Source organism: Camelus bactrianus, chromosome 4 (assembly GCF_048773025.1).
Source record: "Camelus bactrianus isolate YW-2024 breed Bactrian camel chromosome 4, ASM4877302v1, whole genome shotgun sequence".
Classification (NCBI taxonomy): Eukaryota; Metazoa; Chordata; class Mammalia; order Artiodactyla; family Camelidae; genus Camelus; species Camelus bactrianus.
In genome coordinates this window covers 46,349,230-46,369,593 of record NC_133542.1, presented here as the reverse complement: position 1 = coordinate 46,369,593, position 20,364 = coordinate 46,349,230, and the positions used below count along the sequence as shown (strand labels likewise).

General features: G+C 40.2%; 1 protein-coding gene across 4 annotated transcripts in view; it reads left to right on the top strand.

Annotated features, from left to right (window-relative positions):
• The first annotated feature begins 1,075 nt into the window (after positions 1-1,075).
• The window catches only part of RNF38 (ring finger protein 38), a 113,037-nt gene continuing 93,748 nt past the window's right edge, over positions 1,076-20,364 (top strand). For 3 of the 4 annotated variants that reach the window (XM_074361837.1, XM_074361836.1, XM_074361835.1), the window contains exon 1: positions 1,078-1,390. In XM_074361837.1, the coding sequence (XP_074217938.1) occupies positions 1,138-1,390 (253 nt within the window). In that variant the 5' untranslated portion in view covers positions 1,078-1,137. Of the gene's footprint in view, positions 1,391-20,364 lie in introns of all 4 variants that reach the window. The other variant, XM_074361838.1, reaches the window with a different exon arrangement.

Below are 20,364 nucleotides of genomic sequence, written 5' to 3'. Positions count from 1 at the left end.
GACATGGCTGTACTTAGAGACACTCCTAGTACATGATTGAGTTTGTTTTGCTCCTCTATGGCTTTGATATTAGAGTTAGAGAAACATGAAAGGAAAATGGGTTCAATAACTAACATCAATCCAAGGAGAGGAGGGTGGCCAAGGGGGTCATGAATCTGCAGAATTCTTCTCTCATAGGAAAACTGTCAGCATAGCTCAATAGCATTTCCGCACCTCACAGTCTTTCCCTCTGTCGGGACTAGGCCCAGCCGGGTTGGATGGTTTCCTGTAAGTCTTTTAACAACAAGGGCGTTTAAGTAAGAAAGAGGAAGAGAAAGTCAGAGAAAGGGGCGAGGGGCCAAGGCTGAGCCAGGCTGGCTTCTGTTCATAATTCAAGATGGGTCTCTGGACTCAGAGAAGGCAGCACATCTCCATCTCTTTCGTTTCTGCTTCTGCTACCCACTCTGGGTCCGCGGGGATTGATTAACTACTGAGGTACAGCCCAAGAAGGGAAGGGAGTTTCTTTCCTTAGTGTCTGAAAAGGAAAAACTTTGAGGGAGAGGGAGGAGGAGAGGAGACTGTGGCCCCAGTGTGGGGAGAGGTGGAGGAAGGAGGCCGAGGCGGCACAACCCATGGAATGGGAGCCCGTGGGCGGGCGCGCGGGCGGGCAGCGGCTACCCTGGCCAAGCCCTCCGTACATTCGCGGGCGCCAACACAGGCGCCAGAGGTAGCCGCGCAGCGGACCCCAGACGCAGCCGGGCCTGGGTCGCACGAGGCCTCGCCCCGGAGGCCCGGGGCGGAGCCCCAGGGGCGGGCCGGGGGCGGAGCAGCCCCCAGAGCTGGGCTTTCCCGGCGGACGGCCCTCAGCCTCCACGCCTGTGCGAGCGGCAGCAGCAGAGGATGCCCCACCGCGCCGCCCGCCCAGCCCGGGAACCACGGCTGGCCGAGGAACCCGCCGCCCATTGGCGGCGGCGGCTCGGCGTCCCCGCCCTCTCGGCGTCCCCGCCCCCTCCGCCGCCGCTTCCCGGCTCCGCCTCCTTCCCCTCCGGGAGCCGCCTCCGTCGCCGCCACCGCCACTGCCGCTGCCGGCCGGGGCCCAGCCAGCCCCCGCCGCGCCGGAGTCGAGTCGCAGCCGGAGCCGCTGCCCGCGGCCCCGCCATGAGCGGAAGCGCCGCCGCCGCGGTCGCCGCCGCCGCCGCTTCAGCAGCTGCGGCCGCCGCGCACTTCCAGCCTCAGTCGTCGTCTCCCAGGCCGGGCCCCGCCGAGCTCGGGCCCCCGCGCCGCCCGCGCCCCCCACCGCCGCCGCCCCGGCCCGAGCCCGCTGCCGCCGGTCGCCTCAGCCCTCAGGGCCACGGGCCTCTCCGAGCGGGCGCCCAGGGTGGCGGCGCCTGCAGCCGAACGCCGGGAGCAGGTACGGGGTCCAGGGAGCGGGCCAGGCGGGGAGGGGCGTGGGTTGGTCCCGGGGTGGGGGGGCCCGGAGGCGTGTGGTCCTGCCGCCCGGCCCCACGGAGGGGGTGGAGCGTTGTCCGGGTCAGCTTTGTCCGGCCCCGGAGCCCCTGTGAGCTCTGCGTCCCCGCCGCGCCGAGCGGCTCACAAAGCGTTTTCCCACCGGGTGGGTAACCCCCTCCCCTAGGGTGGGCAGGGCAGGACCTCTCTAGGTCTCCGCTGGGCGGAGGCTTATGGGGGGAAGTGACTTGCCCAAGGTCACATAGCCGGCGAGAGTCGTAGCCTGCCTGGGACCCAGGGTCACTCTGGGCCGGCCCGAGCCCCGAGCAGGGGAGTCTGGGAGGAGGAAGCGCCCCCAGCCCGGGAGAACCGAGGGAGATTGATCGCGGAGAAGCGGGCGCTAGGCCCCGGTACCAGGCACGCCCACCCTGCGCGTTTTGGGCTGGCTTAGGAGAAAGAATCTCCTGCAGGCTGGGACCGAGGAGCGGGGGCTGCTTTGGGGGCGCAGTGGTGTCCTTGGGAGCCGATTTGGGGAACTGCAGGGGGAGAGACTCCTGTGAGGTTGTACTCTCTAGGAAGAGGGCTTTCTTGAGTGAGTGGGTCAGAGCTTTGGAAACTTCTCATCGCGGGGACCATTTCATCTCTGCCAGGCCACCTTCCTCACCACTGCACAGACTAAACCAATCCAGCTGGAATTAGTGTAAAGGAGGCCTGTCTGCTTTTGTGGAGACGCACCCGTAAGGTGTCTTTTTCACGAAATGGCCCGAGTTTCGTTCACGCCCCAAACAAGTGGCTCTAGTAGAGGCATTTCTGCCACAGAAGACCGAAGGAGGTTTTCCCAGGTAGTCTGGACCTGTCACACTTGAGGACCCTCCAGAGAAAGAACAGCTATCCCAGACGTGAAGGGGGAAGGAAGTAAGAGGATTGGGACCCGCCTGCTTGGCGTGTAATAGGGCCATGTACCGCATGGTGTTCCCTTTTTTCTTTTGGGTGGGTGATTGGGTGGGTTGTTTTCACTGTGGATGCATCTTGGAAAGGGACTTGCGGTTCTAGAGGCCAGAGAGAGAGAGAGAGCAGAGTTTTAGGCAATGAAGAGGGCCCTGTGGAGCTAGAAAACAAGCTGTAGAATTAGGGGAAAGGAGAGGATATTTAGTCATTTTGGGGGAAGGAAGACGAAAGGGTTGCTGAAGGGAGGGGGACAGTGTCTAGTGTAGGGAAAAAAATTGGGCTGTTCCAATGAGGGAGCCAAAGGTAATGAATTTGAAAGGAGTCTGTTAGAGGTAGATGGTATCTTACAAGGTTGAGTAAAAGGTATTGGTCTGCAATCACTTCATATTCTTTGAGTAGAGACAGTTGTAAGCACTTTGAAGATAAATGTTTTTGCTCGGTACTCCCCACCCCCATTCTCTCTTCCATTCTAAGGCTGTGGGTTCGTAGTATTGTCTTGGAAGTAAGGCTTGACAAAAGAGGGAAGGGAAAGACTAATTAGCAAATGCATTAATTAGGGCCCTTTGTCCTAGATGGTTCCATGTTTAAGCCAGCTGTTTGCTTGTTGCCCTCCCATACCTCAGCTTTCCAGCTGTGGCGGCTGTTGGCAGGGTTCTTTGGGAGGAAGTGCCTTGATTCAGACAAGATGGATTAAATTTTATTAAAAAACTGAGAAACATATATTTGAGAGATATATATCTCTCTCTCTCTATATATATAAAAGCATGAGAACTTACCTGTCAAAGACTTAAAATCAAGGAAATGCAAACCAAAACATCAATGAGATGCCATTTCACACTCACCAGATTGGCAAAAATTTAATGTTGTGATAACCAAGTGTTAGTAAGGTTTTGGGGAAATCACCTTTTGTATACTGCTAGTGGGAATGTAAATGGATGCCACCACTTTGGAGAGTAGTATAGTGATGTCTAGTTGAAGGAGGGCAAACTAAACCTATGTACCTAAAATGTCCATTTCTGGCTATATACTCTAAGAAATCTTTGCACACTTGTCTAAGAAAATAAGTACAAAAGTTCAAGAATATTCATTGCTGTCTAAGAAAATAAGTACAAAAGTTCAAGAATATTCATTGCTGCTTAAATGTCCACCAACAGGGGAATACATAAATTGTTAGACAGTTCCACACAATGGAATATTACAGCATTGTGAAAAATAAACTATAGCCACATGCATTAAAATGGAATCTTACAAATATAATATGGAGTAGGGGAGAAAGTAACAGAAGAGAATGTTTCTACTTGCATAAAATCATAAAAGGTGCAAAATAATATTGTCTGTATCTGTGTACATACATAGTAATAGTATAAAAACATGCATGGTAACAACTAACACCGGATTCAGAGTAGTGGTTATCTCTGCCAAGAGCAGGTGAGGAATGGGATTGGTCAGGGGTACACAAAGGGCTTTAATTACATCTAGTATTCTATTATTAAAAAAAAAACTGAATCAGATAATTGCAAATGAAGATTTGCTTCTTTTGGATGTGGGGTACAGAGATATTCATTATATTATTTTAAATATTTTTCAGATGTTTGAAATATTTCTCACATGTAAAAAAATTTCTTGTTTACAAAGCCCAGGGTTTTTAGTCCCATAATAATGAAACTAGCTACAGGCTCCAGCCTAGCACAGCCTGTTAAGCATGCAGGCTGGTGATCCTTTTCTCACCCCTTTCTGACCTGCAAAGCCTAGTTTTGTGATGGATGACTTTTATTTTGGAACAGCTGATAGGCGTGGAGGATTTCCCAGTCTTTCTAAACTTCTAGTGGACCCAGGTCAGCAGTTTAAGCTTTGTCAAAATATAAGTGCTCCAGGACATTCTGATCTATCAGATACAGGGAGGGACCCAGAAATCTGATTCTGAGCAAGTTCCCCAGTAGATTATGATGCACACTAACTGAGAACTACTGCCTTAGGTTTCTTATGACTCTGGGCTGTGTTCCTTTGCCCAGCCTAGCCCCCAGGCTGCCTTCTGTTGTCCCTCCTGCATGACTGGGACTAATTTGGACCCATGTGATATTTAGCTTTTTTGTAGGGCGTAAAAGAATGGTAGAGTTGGAAGCCATTGAATGTTAAGCCCTTCATAATCCAGTTTGTCTATTCCTCTTATTTTCATGCAGGTAGCTAAGGGGCCCACCATCGAAGAGGGTTGTTTATCAGGTTTTATAAACCTTAACCACTTGTCAGTATATATGGTTTTAATAGTTAGAACAGAAGCAAAGAAATGTCTGACTGAGAAGGAAAACTAGCAAATTGGAGAAAGTAAACCCCCAGAAGTAAATGCATGTGATCATACCTTTCTCTGCAGATGTTAGTGATTGTTTTAGTGTTTTAGCTTAGAACATGTATTTGAAGTTCAGCTATTTGAACCTGTAGTCAAAGATTAGGGGCTTTAGAAACTACTGATTATCCTTCTAGGTGGAAGAGTTTTCTTCTCCCAAATTTGCTAGTTTTCCTTCTCTGCTAGACCTTTTTTGCTCTTGTCCTAATTGAATGAATTTATATTAACAAATGTGAGGATTTCTGATAATGAAATTTGTGAAATGCCTGTTTGTCTTTGGTGAGGTTCTTTTGGAAACCTACTTGGAGGTGTAGTGTTGCCCCAGGTACATTATTGCAGGGCTGCTATATAGCTTGCATCCAGCACAAGGGCACTTGTTTTGGTTAGCAAGTGGGAGTGGAAATCCATTTTGTGCCCCAGTTACCAAGATGAACACCTTGTGTGAAAGAAAATGTGTCCCCTTAGAAGGGGCACCCCTTTTTCATCCTCACAAAGGTGCTCTATGAAATAGCACGGCCCTGCGACTTTGGAACTGTTGGTCCTGCTGTAACCTGACCATACTCACCATAGGCTCTGCCAAGAGAGATGGTTTGTGCTGGACCTGGGGCTCCCAAAGAGTTATCTCCACGTGAACTTTTCATGGGAAGGGACCTACCCCTGGCTTTTCATCACCATGCTCGGTTGAACCGAAGAGTTCAGCTCAAAATTGTAAAATTTGTTATCGAGCTAGAGAAGTATATACAGACTAAACAGTTTGAAAAAATACCGTTATTTCTGAAAAGAAGAGAGAAATCATTAAAAAGATGAGCATCTGGCAAGTGAAGGAGAGAAAGTAGCTGTGCACCACATTTGCTCTTGCATTTGTACAGTGCTCACTTTGAGGGGGAATACGATATTATTTTTCTCTCCCTATTTCCCCCTACATCAGCATTCCTGAATTTCTTAAGACCTGAGGCTTTTTAGCCAATTTTGAAAATATTTACCCATTTGTATTTTCCATTAAGTGGTTGTTTATGCTTCCTGCTGTTTCATTTTTTTTCTTGGAGAGAGGAAGGGGGAGTGCTGAACCAAGGACAAGGCTGGACTTCCTACTGCTTTTGCAAATAATGGCAGTGTGTTTTACAGAACAGTTGTCATGGAAGAGTGCTGTTCTGCGGGCTCAAGGGAGAGATACAATTTGAAGTGGTTTCTGTTGGATTTTTTTTATTATTATTTTTAAACATGATTGAGGGTGATGGGTAGAGAGTTCCATTGTGTTTTTGCTACTGTCTTGAAGGAGTTTTTTTTTGAAGAAAACATACGTAAACAAAAGCTGAGAATGTTTAATGAAAATGGTTGTGCCTACACAAGGAGAATAAATAGTTCTTACCTATAGGCCTTACCCAAAGCAGTTTCATAGTGTTTTTTTTTTTTTCCTGTTCTGTTTAAATGGATATTAGTGCTATTCTACAGACTGCTTAGAACGAACAGTTAACCAGAGTGTTGTTGGGCAAGTGGAGGAGATTGATGGGATTATACTAGGGTTTATCAGTAGCTTCCTCCAGCCGTGATACGGAGAGCTGTCACTGCATTGTCCGCTTTTGTGAGAGAGATTTGTGGAGAGATTGTGAGTTTTGATATAACCTTCTGACCTTGATGAAAGAAGGGAAGTAGTGGTAAGAGAAGAAATACCTAAGTGGAAGAGAGAGCAGCAAGCAATTAAGTCCTAGGACATTTTGTAGGGCTTCCAGGATGTTCCTTGAGTTGAGAGTTACCTGTCTGTGTTCTGCTTCAGCACCTTTGATTTCAGTGTTTGTAGTTGCTGCTCACTGATCTTCAGTTGAAACTTGTTTCACTGTCACAGAGCTGGAAAGTGAGCAGTTTTGGAGATAAGACTGAAGTAGCAGGGTATGGTAAAACAAGCATTCATTTCATAATCACTTTTGCAACTAGGAGGTGGGACTCTCATAATTAACAAAAAGTATTTTTGGTGGGAGGGTATAGCTCCAGTGGTAGAGCACACGCTTAGCATGCATGAGGTCCTGGGTTCAATCCACAGTACCTCCTCTAGGAATAAATAAATAGACCTAATTACCTCCCCCCACATAAACAAACAAACAAAATGTGCTTTTCAGTTGGCTTTTACGCTATCCTATTTTTAAAAAAATTTTAATAGATTTGTCTTCCTGTGCAGATTTTTGTTGATGTCTCAATACGTATTTGAGTGAGCACCTATTGCTGGTAATATCAGTACTAACGCTGATTCATTGGGGTGATAGCTTCACTGTCCAAGACTTCATTACCTGCAGTACTGAGCGCAGTATAGAGGATGATGCTTCAGCTACTGCTTTCTCTTCTGCCTATTTTAATTCTTCCTTTTGCTCCCTGGCCTTCTGGGCTTGGTGGTGATCTGCCCATCTGTCAGGACAGGCCCTGTCCCTTCCTCTCCTTGTGGGAGGGGTGCAGAGGCTCTGCTGAACCTTTGGCCTGGGCTCCCACAAGTAAAACCCCTTGAACAATATTGAGCCAGACCCGAGGGCCACCAGCGTGGCCCCATCTTCTCTTCCTTCGTTGCTGTCTGTGTTGCCACCACCCACCCTTTGCTGTGGAGCCTGGAAGGCGCCCCCCTCACCCCCAATCATACAAAGAGGCTTTGTGCTCTGAGGATGTTCTAAAGGCGGGATCACTGTAATTATAATTCCCTAAGCACAACCAAGTAATGGGGGAAGGCAGGGTAAAGATGGTATCCAAGTACTTGTTGGTAGGGAGAAGTCAGGCAGGGATTAGAAATCATCTGGAGACAGTACCAAAATGGATAATGGAGTGTTGTTGGTAATGCTGACTGGAACGTGTTTAAGTGAATACATTTCAGGGTTTTAAATTCTAATACTTGCAAGATACGTGAAGCTTTAAAAAGCACAAGACAGCTGAAACTTTTTTTTTCTAGTCTAAAATTGTAACTGCAAAGTACTTTAGAAGAAGGTATGTAGAAATCCAGGCCTACTTTGTTTAGCCAGAATGATTGCCCAAGAAAGCCAAATACATAATTTGCTTACTATCTAGGAGGTGTTCTTACTAATCTGTTTCTTTTTTGTTTGTTTTTTTTTTGTTTTATGTTTCTAAAAGTTAGCACTGACTGACATTTTGGGAAGCTGATTTTCCCCTGCCACCACTAGGAAAAAATCAATTTACCTGAAAATATGTGCTTAATAAATTTATATCAACCATCCTGTCATGATGTGCTTCTAAGCTCTGTTGGCAATCAATCTTCGAGTGAACACTTTTTTTTTTAACTATGTTAACTATTAGTATAGTACTCCTACTAGTGTCTCAAACAAAATTTTTTCCTCTCCTCTTCTCCCCCCACCTCTCCCCTCCCCTCCCCTCCCCTCCCCTTCCCTTCTTTCTTTTCTTTTCAGAAATGCACCAAGCAATTGACTGCAAAGGTTATCTTTAGACTTTAGGATAGTGGACTCCAATTGTCCTCACTCAAGGTGAGGGGAAAGGAGTCCTTTTTGTTGCATTTAGCACTGATATCTGTGGTTGATGAAGCAGCCAGGTAGATAGTATATACGCCACAGAAACCTACAGCTACTGTGAGCTGACCCTTCCTCTACTTGTTGGAGTCAGGTCAGGAGTTGTACCTTTATTTTTGTTGTCTAGCATGATTTTTTTTTCCTGTTTGAAATCAACCTTTTTTATTGACGAGTAAAATTGTGTATATTTATAAACTGTGCAATGTGATGGTTTGATATTTGTATACCTAGTGAAATGAAGACCACTATCAGGTTAATTAATACATGCATCACCTCACAGTTACTTTTTTTTATGAGAATGCTTAAGATCTATTCTCAGCAAATTTTGAGAAACAGCAAGTACAATATTATTAGCTATAGTCACCGTGCTGTACATGAGAGCCTCAGAACTTATTTATCTTATAACTGAAAGCTTGTGCCCTTTGACCAACATCTCATTTCCTCCACTCCCCAGACCCTGGTAACCACCGTTCTAGTCTGTTTCTATGAGTTTGACTTTTTAAATTAAAAGAATTTTTTCTTTTTCGAGTCTGCGTATAAATGAGATATACACAGTATTTGTCTTTCTCTATTTGGCTTATTTCACTTAACATTATGTTCTCCAGTTTCATCCATGTTGTCACAAACGGCAGGATTTCCTTCTTATGGTTGAATAGTATCACACTGTGTGAATATACGATGACGTCTTCATCCATTCATTCATCAGACACTGAGGTTCTTTAGCTTAGCTCTTGTGAGTAATGCTGCAGTGAACATCGGAGTGCAGATATCTTGAGGAAATCTACCTTAAATTTATCTTCACATAAGAATATGGGGAAAGGGGGTGGGAAGGGATAAATTTCGGAGTTTGAGATTTACAGATGTTAGCCACTGTATATAAAAATAGATTTTAAAAAGTTTCTTCTGTATAGCACAGGGAACTGTGTTCAATACCTTATAATAGCCTTTAATGAAAGCAATATGAAAATGAATATATGTATGCATATACATGACTGGGACATTGTGCTGTGCATCAGAAATTGATACATTGTAATTGACTATAGTTCAACAAAAATAAAATAAAACAAGAGCACACTGGTAAGAATCATTAAGTATTTAAAAAGTTATTAGAACACATAAATCTCTTTAACGTGTTATGATTTCACTTATTCTACTACTGTTTTGTCTCATAAACGTGAGTGCAATAAAATTCTAAAATTCAGGGGAAAACAATAATACTGGGGAGTCCATTACAAAGATATTGCCCAAGTAATCCTTGAAAAGACTGTACCAATTTGACAGCTAAGTTTTTAGGAGATTTTAAAATATGCAAAGATCCATTTTATCTGCTTTTAATGAAGTCAGGTTGATTCCCGTCCCCCTCCCCCACACTGTTTTAGGCAAATGTATTGATCAGCAGTGACATACGTTTTAGCTTAATTATGAACTGTTATTTGGCAACTTTGTTTGCTTCATTTATCATTTCTTTTCGAGATTAACCTCTGTTTACTTCACAGCTCTCTGGAGGCCAGTAAAAGTAATGATAAAACATTTTGAATGCCTACTATGTACCATACACAGTGAAGGTTTCAGATATGATTCAGATATGCAACAGTTTAGCAGTAGACTCCTGCAGTGTTAGCTGAATGAGTGAATTTTGGGGTCTGCTAACCCCTAATAGGAGGGCAGAAAACATCAAAATTGCACTAATGGTAGTGATATTATATAACCATTTATAATTAACATTGCTGAAGCACAGATCTAATCAGATCAAAAGTTTAAGTGGCTGCCTTCTAAGTAAAAGAAACATTTTTTGGTCTGGCATTCAAGGCCAGCATAATTGAATCTTCATTATTCCAGTCTCTACTATTCTTCATGAATATTCTCCAGGGAATTAGAATGCCCTGTTGTCCTTATGTGCATCACTTCTTTCACCTCTGCTCTGTTGACTGTTACTTGAGCTTGGAATGCCTGTCTTCCTTCAGTTTTTCCAAATCCTACTTATTTTTTAATGTCTAGATAATAATGGTCACTTATTGTGCGCTGATTATGTGCAAGGCTCTGTTCTAAGTGGATTAATTCATTTACTTTTCACTACAGCCCTCTAAGATTGATGCTATTATTATCCCTTATTGTGCAGATGAAGAAACTGGAGCATAGAGAGGTTAAGTTACTTACTAGAGATGATGCAGTTATTAAGAGTGTTATCTAGGATATGAACCCAAGTAGTCTTATTCCAGAGTCTGTATTTTTAGCCAACGTGCTTTACTGCATCTCACTTTATAGATAGCCTAAGCAAACATAGCAGTTGGTTTTGGTAACATAAGGTTGAACTAAAGAGATTTCAGTGTTCAATTTTACCTTCTGTCTTCCTGAGAAATACACCTTTTTTTTTTTAAGTTCTGAATTTTTGTGTTAGGATTATTTAATTGATTTTCTTTTTAGTCATTCATTACTTCTTCATGTAATAAGAAGTAGGAGTACCTGCATCAGAGTGGGTTCACTTCAGATCAGATATATTTAAATTGCTTCTTAGAAAATCTCCCATGTTCTATGATTCTGAACATTGGTCTTAACTGAGTGCTTATTTGAGCACTTAAGCAGATACAAACAGAACTTCCCCTGGAAAAATTTGGTCCCACTCAGAGGAGCTTATGAATCCTACGTTTCTGTGGGTATGAAAATCCCTTTTCCCAAAATTAGCACAGGAATGGATGTTAGACTTCTTTTTAGCCTTCTTAATTTCCATAATAAACTATGATTTGTCACAAGCTAAAGCATAAACATATCCCTTTATTTAGCAGCATAGAATATGGATATTTCAGGCATCACTTTGAGAGTCTTGTGCTGTGTTGATGTTGTCTGACCCAGTAGATTATTTGAGGAAGATAATGTAACATAGAGGTTCCCAAAAGAACTACTTCAAACTTGGTTGGAATGCTTGTTAAAAATTCTCTGTCTTTAGGTGGCCTAAAGTTGGAATCTGAGTTTGAGTAGATTTTTCTCAAGCACTTTTAGTATTTCTAATATTTTGTCCATGTTGCAGGCTTAATAGGCATTTGTGGGCCAACCATTTAGAAAATGTTCAATGGGAAAATAGGATTCTAAGGTCAAAACCAGGTACAGTAATAGACTTTTGGAACATGGTCTTTTTTTTTTTTAAGTTGTGCACTGCCAACTCAATCTTTTTCTTCTGCTTTGTTTATGGATACCTGTAAAGGAAAAATGAGTTTTCCGTCTTTCAAATTACTAAGCAAAATGAGAGTTAATTCATAGGAGGAAGATGGTCTTTCCATTCAGGCAGGATGAAAGCTGATTAAATCCGGATAACTCAGGAATTTCCACCCATTTACTGGTTTGCATTTCTTTGAGAACTTTAGCTTCAGAACATGTCTAAGAGTTACAGTATTTTGGGGGCTCTAATTGAAGACATTATTATTACTGTCTTTACTATGTATGAAGAATATGAATCATGAACTTTTGTGATCTAATTATCCAATGTTTCTATTAAAAACTGTGCATGTATTATTGAAATATATAACAGGAATTACTATTCCATGATAATTTTGAGCTTTAATTTTGAATAAAAGCTACCATTTTGTGCTTAAAAACAACAATGGCAATAAATCCAAAACGCAACAAAGGCAACAGGTCAAAAGATTTGCTTTCTTAAAGTGAATTTGTGTGCAGTTCATGAAGTTATTTATTTCGCTGTTGAAATCAAAACTAAAGTCAGAATTTGACTGCAGAATGTTTAGATAATTCTGTATATATTTTGAGTCTAACTATTGGTAGAATAAAATCTTTTAAAAAATGAACGCTGCCTCAATTGACTTAAGTGGTTTTAACATAAATAATTCTGTGATGTGGGGGTAGAAATCAAACTAGTTTTACCATACCAAAATCTTTTTATAGCACTTTTGAGATGTAAACATGTTTCCTTTTGAAATCAAATTATTTGATAGAATAGTTATATTATTTTTCCTGATGCTATGTAATTAAAAATCCAAGACCCAAATTTAAGTCTTGATTAAAACTTTCTTTCTATAGAAGAAAAGATAGCAAATTGAAAAGGGGCTTTAGAAATTTTGATTCTGAGATTACTTTAAGAAGGGAGAGGCAAGTCAGATTGGGTTTGGGCCCCACAGAATTTACCGTGCTAGTTCCTGAGTCAGGAAAGCTTGGAATTGAGGGGGCTGTGCTGCACTGGGGCGGGGCATAAGCTTGGTAGGAACTAGAAGTGAAACTGGAAGTGCCTTAAAAAAGCAGATCTTTGTATTAGCCTGAGTCAGGCTGCAATGAGCAGTTGAGACAGTATGATTCTCAAGCACAAACGTGAATGTAGTTACCCTGGCAGATTTCCTGAGAAAGTCAACATGTTTGCCTGTGACCCAGGACAGACCTGAAACTCAGTGGAGGAACACGGGAGAAGAGCAAAGGAAGAGGCTGAGGTAAGGGCTTTAGGGTGCAAGTTTTAAAATAAGATTTCTGAGCCTTAGAGGGAGGCAGTGGGGAGTTAAACATGAAATTCCGGGGACCTTTTCCCTTCCCCATAAGCTATGTAGAGGTGGAGGCTGCAGCATGGAAGTGGAGGGTTGATACACTTGTAGATGTTGATAAAGGTATCCTTGTTAAAGTGGAAAAGGTGTATCTCAGTGGTTTGTTTTAAAATGGATTCCTGTTACAATATTAGTGATACAAACAAAGGTTAGCTAGTCTTATATAATTTTATTATGCCTGGGGTTAAAATTGGAGTTCACTTATTTTAAAAGAAAAATGAGAACTTATGATATAACATTGACACCTAAGAGCAATACATTTCCAGAGTAGTTTAATGGTAGTTATGAGCTATCTGTCACGCACCAAAGATGACACTGCTAACATGCTCTGCCTAACTAGGGCATGCAGTGATGATGTTTTTCCCACAGGAGTGATAGATTTAAGTGCAGAGAGGATAAAAACCATTGCTCTTTCTGCTGGCCTCCCCCCTTCCCATCCCCAAAGCCAGTCACAGATACTCTGTGGGCAGGTAGGTGCAGGTAATATGTATTGGGGTTAGGTTTACAGCTCAGAGCTAGACTGGCATTTCACAGTTTACTTCTGTGTCACCCTGGGATGTAGTTAAAAAGCAGATTTCTAGCTAGGGCACAGGTGATGGAGAAGTGGCCCTCAAACTTTGAGGCTGCATAATAGGGGAGGGCTGGTTAAAAGGAAGATTACTGGGCCCCACCTCCTGAGCTTTTGATTCACTTCACGGCGGGGTGTGTGTGTGTGTGTGTGTGTGTGCTTTTAAACAGATTCCTAGGTGATGCTAATACAGCTGGAGGGGGAGGGGATATTTTGAGAGCCACTGAGATAGAATATAAATAACCCAGAGGCGACTCAAACCATTCATCTTGGTTTCTTGAGTGTTATTTTATAACTGAACTGAAAGTGGTGAAGAAAAAAAAAGGTTACAAGAAGTAATAGAGTAATTAATACTGTTCATGTTAAGCAAATAACACTTCACAATTCTATATAGTTTATTGTGGTGAGTGTGTGTCAATGACAAACCCCATCAAATGATGATAATAAAGGTGATTACTTCTGGAGAAGGATTGAGGATTATGGAGGATGGGATTTTAGCTTTCTATGTAAGGTTTTAGCTTTTACTGAAGATACTGTTCTTCTATTTATATAATTAATTTTATAAAAAGATAGGGGAAATCTGGGCCAGATACCCTCCGCTTACTTCTCCAGACCTGTCTTTGACCCCTTTTTCTCCTGGCTATTTACCCCAAAGAAAGAGTTCGCAGGTCTTCTGGCTTCTGTTTGGTTCAGCCTTAAGAGGAGAGTGAAGGGAAGGAGGAGGGTGAGGTCAGCATGTTTATCCCCTCTCCTCTCAGGGTAGCATGTGTTATCTTACCTGGATTCTGGTGCTCTCTTGTCCTGATTTTTTTGGGGGCCAGAGCAGTAATTGTTCTGCTATTGCTAGTCCTGGTTCCCGTTCATCCCTGTGGTTTCTGTAGGCCTCACCTCCCAATTTTGTAATTATTCCTTTCCTAAATAAAGCCCCTTCAGATTATTCTGAGTTTCCCATCTCTTCACTGTGAGGACAATGACTGATGGACTCTCCATTCTTGTTCCTCTCTTTATTGTAATCCCAGAGGTAGTGACAGTACTATTTTGGTATGTGTATCTTTCCAGACATTTTCTATACACGCTTGGCTCTTTAATTAATCAATCACAAGGGATCACATTGTACTTCCTATTCTCTATGTTGGTGGATTTTTTTTTTTTTAAACATACTATACTGTGACCATCTTTCTACATTGGTATACTCCATCTCATTCTTAAAAATTCTGCAATATTCCATTTTATTTGATAATGGATTACCTCAATTTAACCAGTTCCTTATTTAGTTAACATGACATTTTAAATCATACTGAATTTCCATTAATGCTTAGATCTGTTTCTGCACTCTGTTCTATTGATCTGTCTCAGAATTCTGGCACCAGTATTGCACATTTCACTTGTTGTAGTTTTGTATGGATAAATGCATGGTAGGGCAGCTCCTTGTAGTTATTTTGGAAGCAGACTTGGCTTTCATAACATGCTTTTTTTCCATTTCCAGATATATTTTTTAAAAAGTTTTTGTCAGGATTATTACAAAAATCCCAGTGATACACAGATTGGAAAAGCATTATATTTATTAAGTTGGAAATAATCAATCTTTTCACACTATTGAGTCTTTTCATCTATTAACTTGATTTCTTTCCACTTGCTCTTTTTATGCGCTGTAGTATGTACCTTAGCAGAATTTTGTAATTTAATTCACCTGATGTCAGTTCCATAATATTTTACATTTTTCTTGCTTTTGACACTGGGATGTTTTTCATCATACTTTTTGAGCTTTGCTGATGTTAGGAAAAAACTGCTGATTTTTATGTATTTAAAAACCTGCCTGTTTGCTGAGTTCTTTTAGTTATTTTAATAATTTTTTTATAGATTTTTCCTGGGTATTCCAGTTGGACAGCTTTATTATTGGCAAATGTTGCTAATTTAGACTCCTTTTCAATATTTTCCTCTGTTATTTTTTTCTTGTTTTATCGGCTAGACTACAACATCCAGAAAAATGTCATATACTTGACTATAGTCAAATGAGGCTGCCTCAGGTATGCATCACTGTTTTTCTTCACTGAAGTGTGCTTCATTGTGAGGTTGGCTGTGTGGGTCTGAAACGTCACAAATTAAAGAAGCAGTATTTTTATTTATAAAGTGCTTTTCTTAGAAAGGATGTTTGTCAAAAGTCTTCCAACCCAGTTATCTACCCTTAGAGATTATGTCTCTTTGACCTATTTATGTGCTGAGGTACATTAATCAATTTTTAGTACGGAATTATCCCTGAATTTTTGTAATGAATCTTACAGTACTAGATTGATTTGTTAGTATATAGGGCTTTGGTATGTCCCAAATTACAAAATTGTAGGAGAAAAGGCCTGTAATTTTCCTTCCTTGTGCCGTCCTTGATACCAGGATTTTGGTAGCATGAAAAAATAGTCTTTTTGGGAGGATGAGGCAGTAACCATTTCTGTTTTGTTTTTTGGCTTATTCCATTCAGTTTTCAGTTGGGGAGTGTGTGGGGGAAGTAGTTAATTTTGGTGAATTTTTTTTTTTTAAGAAAATTATATCATTTTCTGGCTTTAAAAAAGTATGAGTGAGTTCATTGTGTTATGTTTAAAAATTTTCTTTGAAAATATGATTTTATGAGCTTTCTTATTCTTAATAAACTGTATTTTATTCTGTTCTGATTGGATTAAAATCTCTCTTTTGTCCTATTACCTGTAAAATCTATAAAATAGGTATAATGAAAGTTAGCTAATGTATATGCCTATGACATAGTAAGCAATCAAATGATGGTTGCTATTATTTAAAAAAAAGATTGTCTTTTATTCTTGGATTTATTATTTCTATATTTTTGTAAAATGATTCAGGAATTTCTTTTCTTACCTTTATTATTTTTGTATGCCTTAAAAGTTTTTTAATGTATGCATTTATTATCTTCTGATTACAAAAATGCACATGGCAAAAAATTCAAACATTACAGAAATATGTGTAAGAGAAAATAAAAGTCCCTTTACTTGAATTCTTCAGAGATCACTGAGAACAGGTTGGTGTGTATACTCGTCTGTGTGTGTGTGTTTTACTGTGCACACACATACATGTATATGTGTAAATTTATAAAAAATGGATCATACTGTATATAGTGTTTTGAAACTTGCTTTGTTTCCATTTTATATCTTGGATCTCTCAAGTTAGTACTTAATAGATCTAGTTATTCTTTGCTGGAACCTTTATTGGATGTATGATATACATATAAAACATGCACGTCTTGTAAGTTTTCAGCTTTAAATCATCACAGTGTGAATACACTTTTGTCAATTCGTAGGTCAAGAAGTATGATATTACAAGTACCCCAAACACCTCCCATTGTGCCCCTCACCTCATTCTTTTATAAAATTCAACAGCTTTATTGAGATATAACTCACATATCAGATAGTTCACCCATACAAAGTATACAATTCAATGACTTTTGTTATTTTTGTATATTCACAGTTGTACAACTCTCACCACTGTCTAATTTCAGAATCTTTTCATTGCCTGGAAAAGAAACCCTGTACCCAGTACCCATTGGCAGTTACTCTCCATTCCTCCCACCTTAAGCCTAGGAAATGACTATCTACTTTCTTTTTCTATAGATTTGCCTATTCTGGACCTTTTATACAAGTGGAATTATATAATATATAGTCTTTTATGATTGGTTTCTTCCACTTGGCATAGTATTTTCAGGTTCATCCATGTTGTAACATATATCAACACTTTGTTCCTTTTCATAAACAAATAATATTCAGTTTGTATATACTGCATTTTATTTTTCCCTCTAGCAGTTGATGGACATTTGGGTTGCATCCTCTTTTGGACCTTTATGAATAATGCTGTGATAAACATTTGTGTACTAGATTTTGCATGGACCTATGTTTACATTTCTTTTAGATATGCACACACACACCTAAGAGTGGAATTACTAGGTTAAATTATAACTATGCCTACCCTTCTGATGAACTGCTAAACTTTTCCAAACTGTTTGCACCATTTCATTTTACGTTTCCACCAGCAATGTATCAGAGTCCTAATTTCTGCACATTCTCATCAGTACCTGTTTTTATCTGTCTTTTTGATTCTAGCCATCCTCCAGGGGGTACATCGGTAGTTCATTGCAGTTTTGATTTGTATTTCCCTAGTGGTTAACAGTATTGAGCATCTTTTCATATATTATTGGTCCATGTAGATTTTAAAAAGCCCTTTAAATTTTCTCTAATTGTCAGAGGCAGAGCTAAATAGTATCTTTTGTATCCTTGTAATTATTATTTTTTATTTTTTTAACATTTTTTATTGATTTATAATCATTTTACAATGTTGTGTCAAATTCCAGTGTTCAGCACAATTTTTCAGTTATTCATGGACATATACACACTCATTGTCACATTTTTTTCTCTGTCAGTTATCATAACATTTTGTGTATATTTCCCTGTGCTATACAGTGTAGTCTATTCTACAATTTTGAAATCCCAGTCTATCCCTTCCCACCCTCCACCCCCCTGGTAACCACAAGTCTGTATTCTCTGTCTGTGAGTCTATTTCTGTCCTTTATTTATGCTTTGTTTTTGTTTGTTTGTTTGTTTTTGTTTTTGTCTTTTAGATTCCACATATGAGCGATCTCATGTGGTATTTTTCTTTCTCTTTCTGGCTTACTTCACTTAGAATGACATTCTCCAGGAGCATCCATGTTGCTGCAAATGGCATTATGTTGTCAGTTTTTATGGCTGAGTAGTATTCCATTATATAAATATACCACATCTTCTTTATCCAGTCACCTGTTGATGGACATTTAGGCTGTTTCCATGTTTTGGCTATTGTAAATAGTGCTGCTATGAACATTGGGGTGCAGGTGTCATCCTGAAGTAGATTTCCTTCTGGATACAAGCCCAGGAGTGGGATTCCTGGGTCATATGGTAAGTCTATTCCTAGTCTTTTGAGGAATCTCCACACTGTTTTCCATAGTGGCTGCACCAAACTGCATTCCCACCAGCAGTGTAGGAGGGTTCCCCTTTCTCCACAGCCTCTCCAGCATTTGTCATTTGTGGATTTTTGAATGACGGCCATTCTGACTGGTGTGAGGTGATACCTCATTGTAGTTTTGATTTGCATTTCTCTGATAATTAGTGATATTGAGCATTTTTTCATGTGCTTTTTGATCATTTGTATGTCTTCCTTGGAGAATTGCTTGTTTAGGTCTTCTGCCCATTTTTGGATTGGGTTGTTTATTTTTTTCTTATTGAGTCGTATGAGCTGCTTATATATTCTGGAGATCAAGCCTTTGTCGGTTTCACTTGCAAAAATTTTCTCCCATTCCATAGGTTTTCTTCTTGTTTTATTTCTGGTTTCCTTTGCTGTGCAGAAGCTTGTAAGTTTCATTAGGTCCCATTTGTTTATTCTTGCTTTTATTTCTTCTAGGAGAAAATTTTTGAAATGTATGTCAGATAATGTTTTGCCTATGTTTTCCTCTAGGAGGTTTATTGTATCTTGTCTTATGTTTAAGTCTTTAATCCATTTTGAGTTGATTTTTGTATATGGTGTAAGGGAGTGTTCTAGCTTCATTGTTTTACATGCTGCTGTCCAGTTTTCCCATCACCATTTGCTGAAGAGACTGTCTTTATTCCAATGTATATTCTTGCCTCCTTTGTCAAAGATGAGTTGACCAAAAGTTTGTGGGTTCATTTCTGGGCTCTCTATTCTGTTCCATTGGTCTATATGTCTGTTTTGGTACCAATACCATGCTGTCTTGATGACTGTAGCTCTATAGTATTGTCTGAAGTCTGGGAGAGTTATTCCTCCAGCCTCTTTCTTTCTCTTCAGTAACGCTTTGGCAATTCTAGGTCTTTGATGGTTCCATATGAATTTTATTATGATTTTTTCTAGTTCTGTGAAATATGTCCTGGGTAATTGGATAGGGATTGCATTAAATCTGTAGATTGCCTTGGGCAGTGTGACCATTTTAACAATATTGATTCTTCCAATCCAAGAGCATGGAATATCTTTCCATTTTTTAAAGTCTTCTTTAATTTCCTTCATCAATGGTTTATAGTTTTCTGTGTATAATTCTTTCACCTCCTTGGTTAGATTTATTCCCAGATATTTTATTACTTTGGGTGCTATTTTAAAGGGGATTGTTTCTTTACTTCCTTGTAATTTTTAGATAAGCATTTCAGTACATCTGTACTTCTCCATTCTCTTTTTTCTTTGTAAATATTATCTATAGTTTTATTTATTTGTCATTTTTATATGTTACATATTTTCTTTTTAGAATGATTTTTTTTTTAATGGAGGTACTGGGAATTGAGCCCAGGACCCAGCACACGCTCTACCATTGAGCTATACCCATCTTCTTAGATTGATTTTTTAAAAATGTTTTCCTGCAATTATGTAGCCAAATTTACAGTAGTTATTTAGATTTATCTGTATTTTAAATTGTTTTGCTGTTGCCTTCCATTCCTAGCTATACAATAAATGTACATCAGTTCATTGGGTGAGTACTGTGAATTAATTTGTTGGATGAGTACTGTAGTTTCCAGGATCCATATTTTCACAGATTCTGTATAGGATTACATGAGTTGATGATCTATATGACTGATAAACCTGGTTTAAACATTTAAAAGATATGATTAAGGTTTGCATTTCATTGACATAATCCAGAGCTTTGCTTGCTCTTAATTCATCAAGAGTTTCAGGGTAGTGTTTTTCAGTCACCCTTCCTGGGAGAGCAGCCTGAGTTAGGGATTTTGCAGAGAAAAATGATACAGTCTGTTTCTTCACAATCAGGGAGATGAATAGGGAAACCAGATGGACAGACTGGAGAGTGTAGTTCCGTTATTTGGAAGAATAAGCTAATCTCAGAGCATCATACCTACTTGTCTTTGTTCAAATATAATATGTACATATCTTCATATACGTGTGAGTCAGTACCGTCATTCCTCCATTACTCCTTCTCTGAGTTGTTTCAAATAATTTTTGCCCAGTATAATTTGCCTTACCCCAAAGTTCATATTGAAAACAATT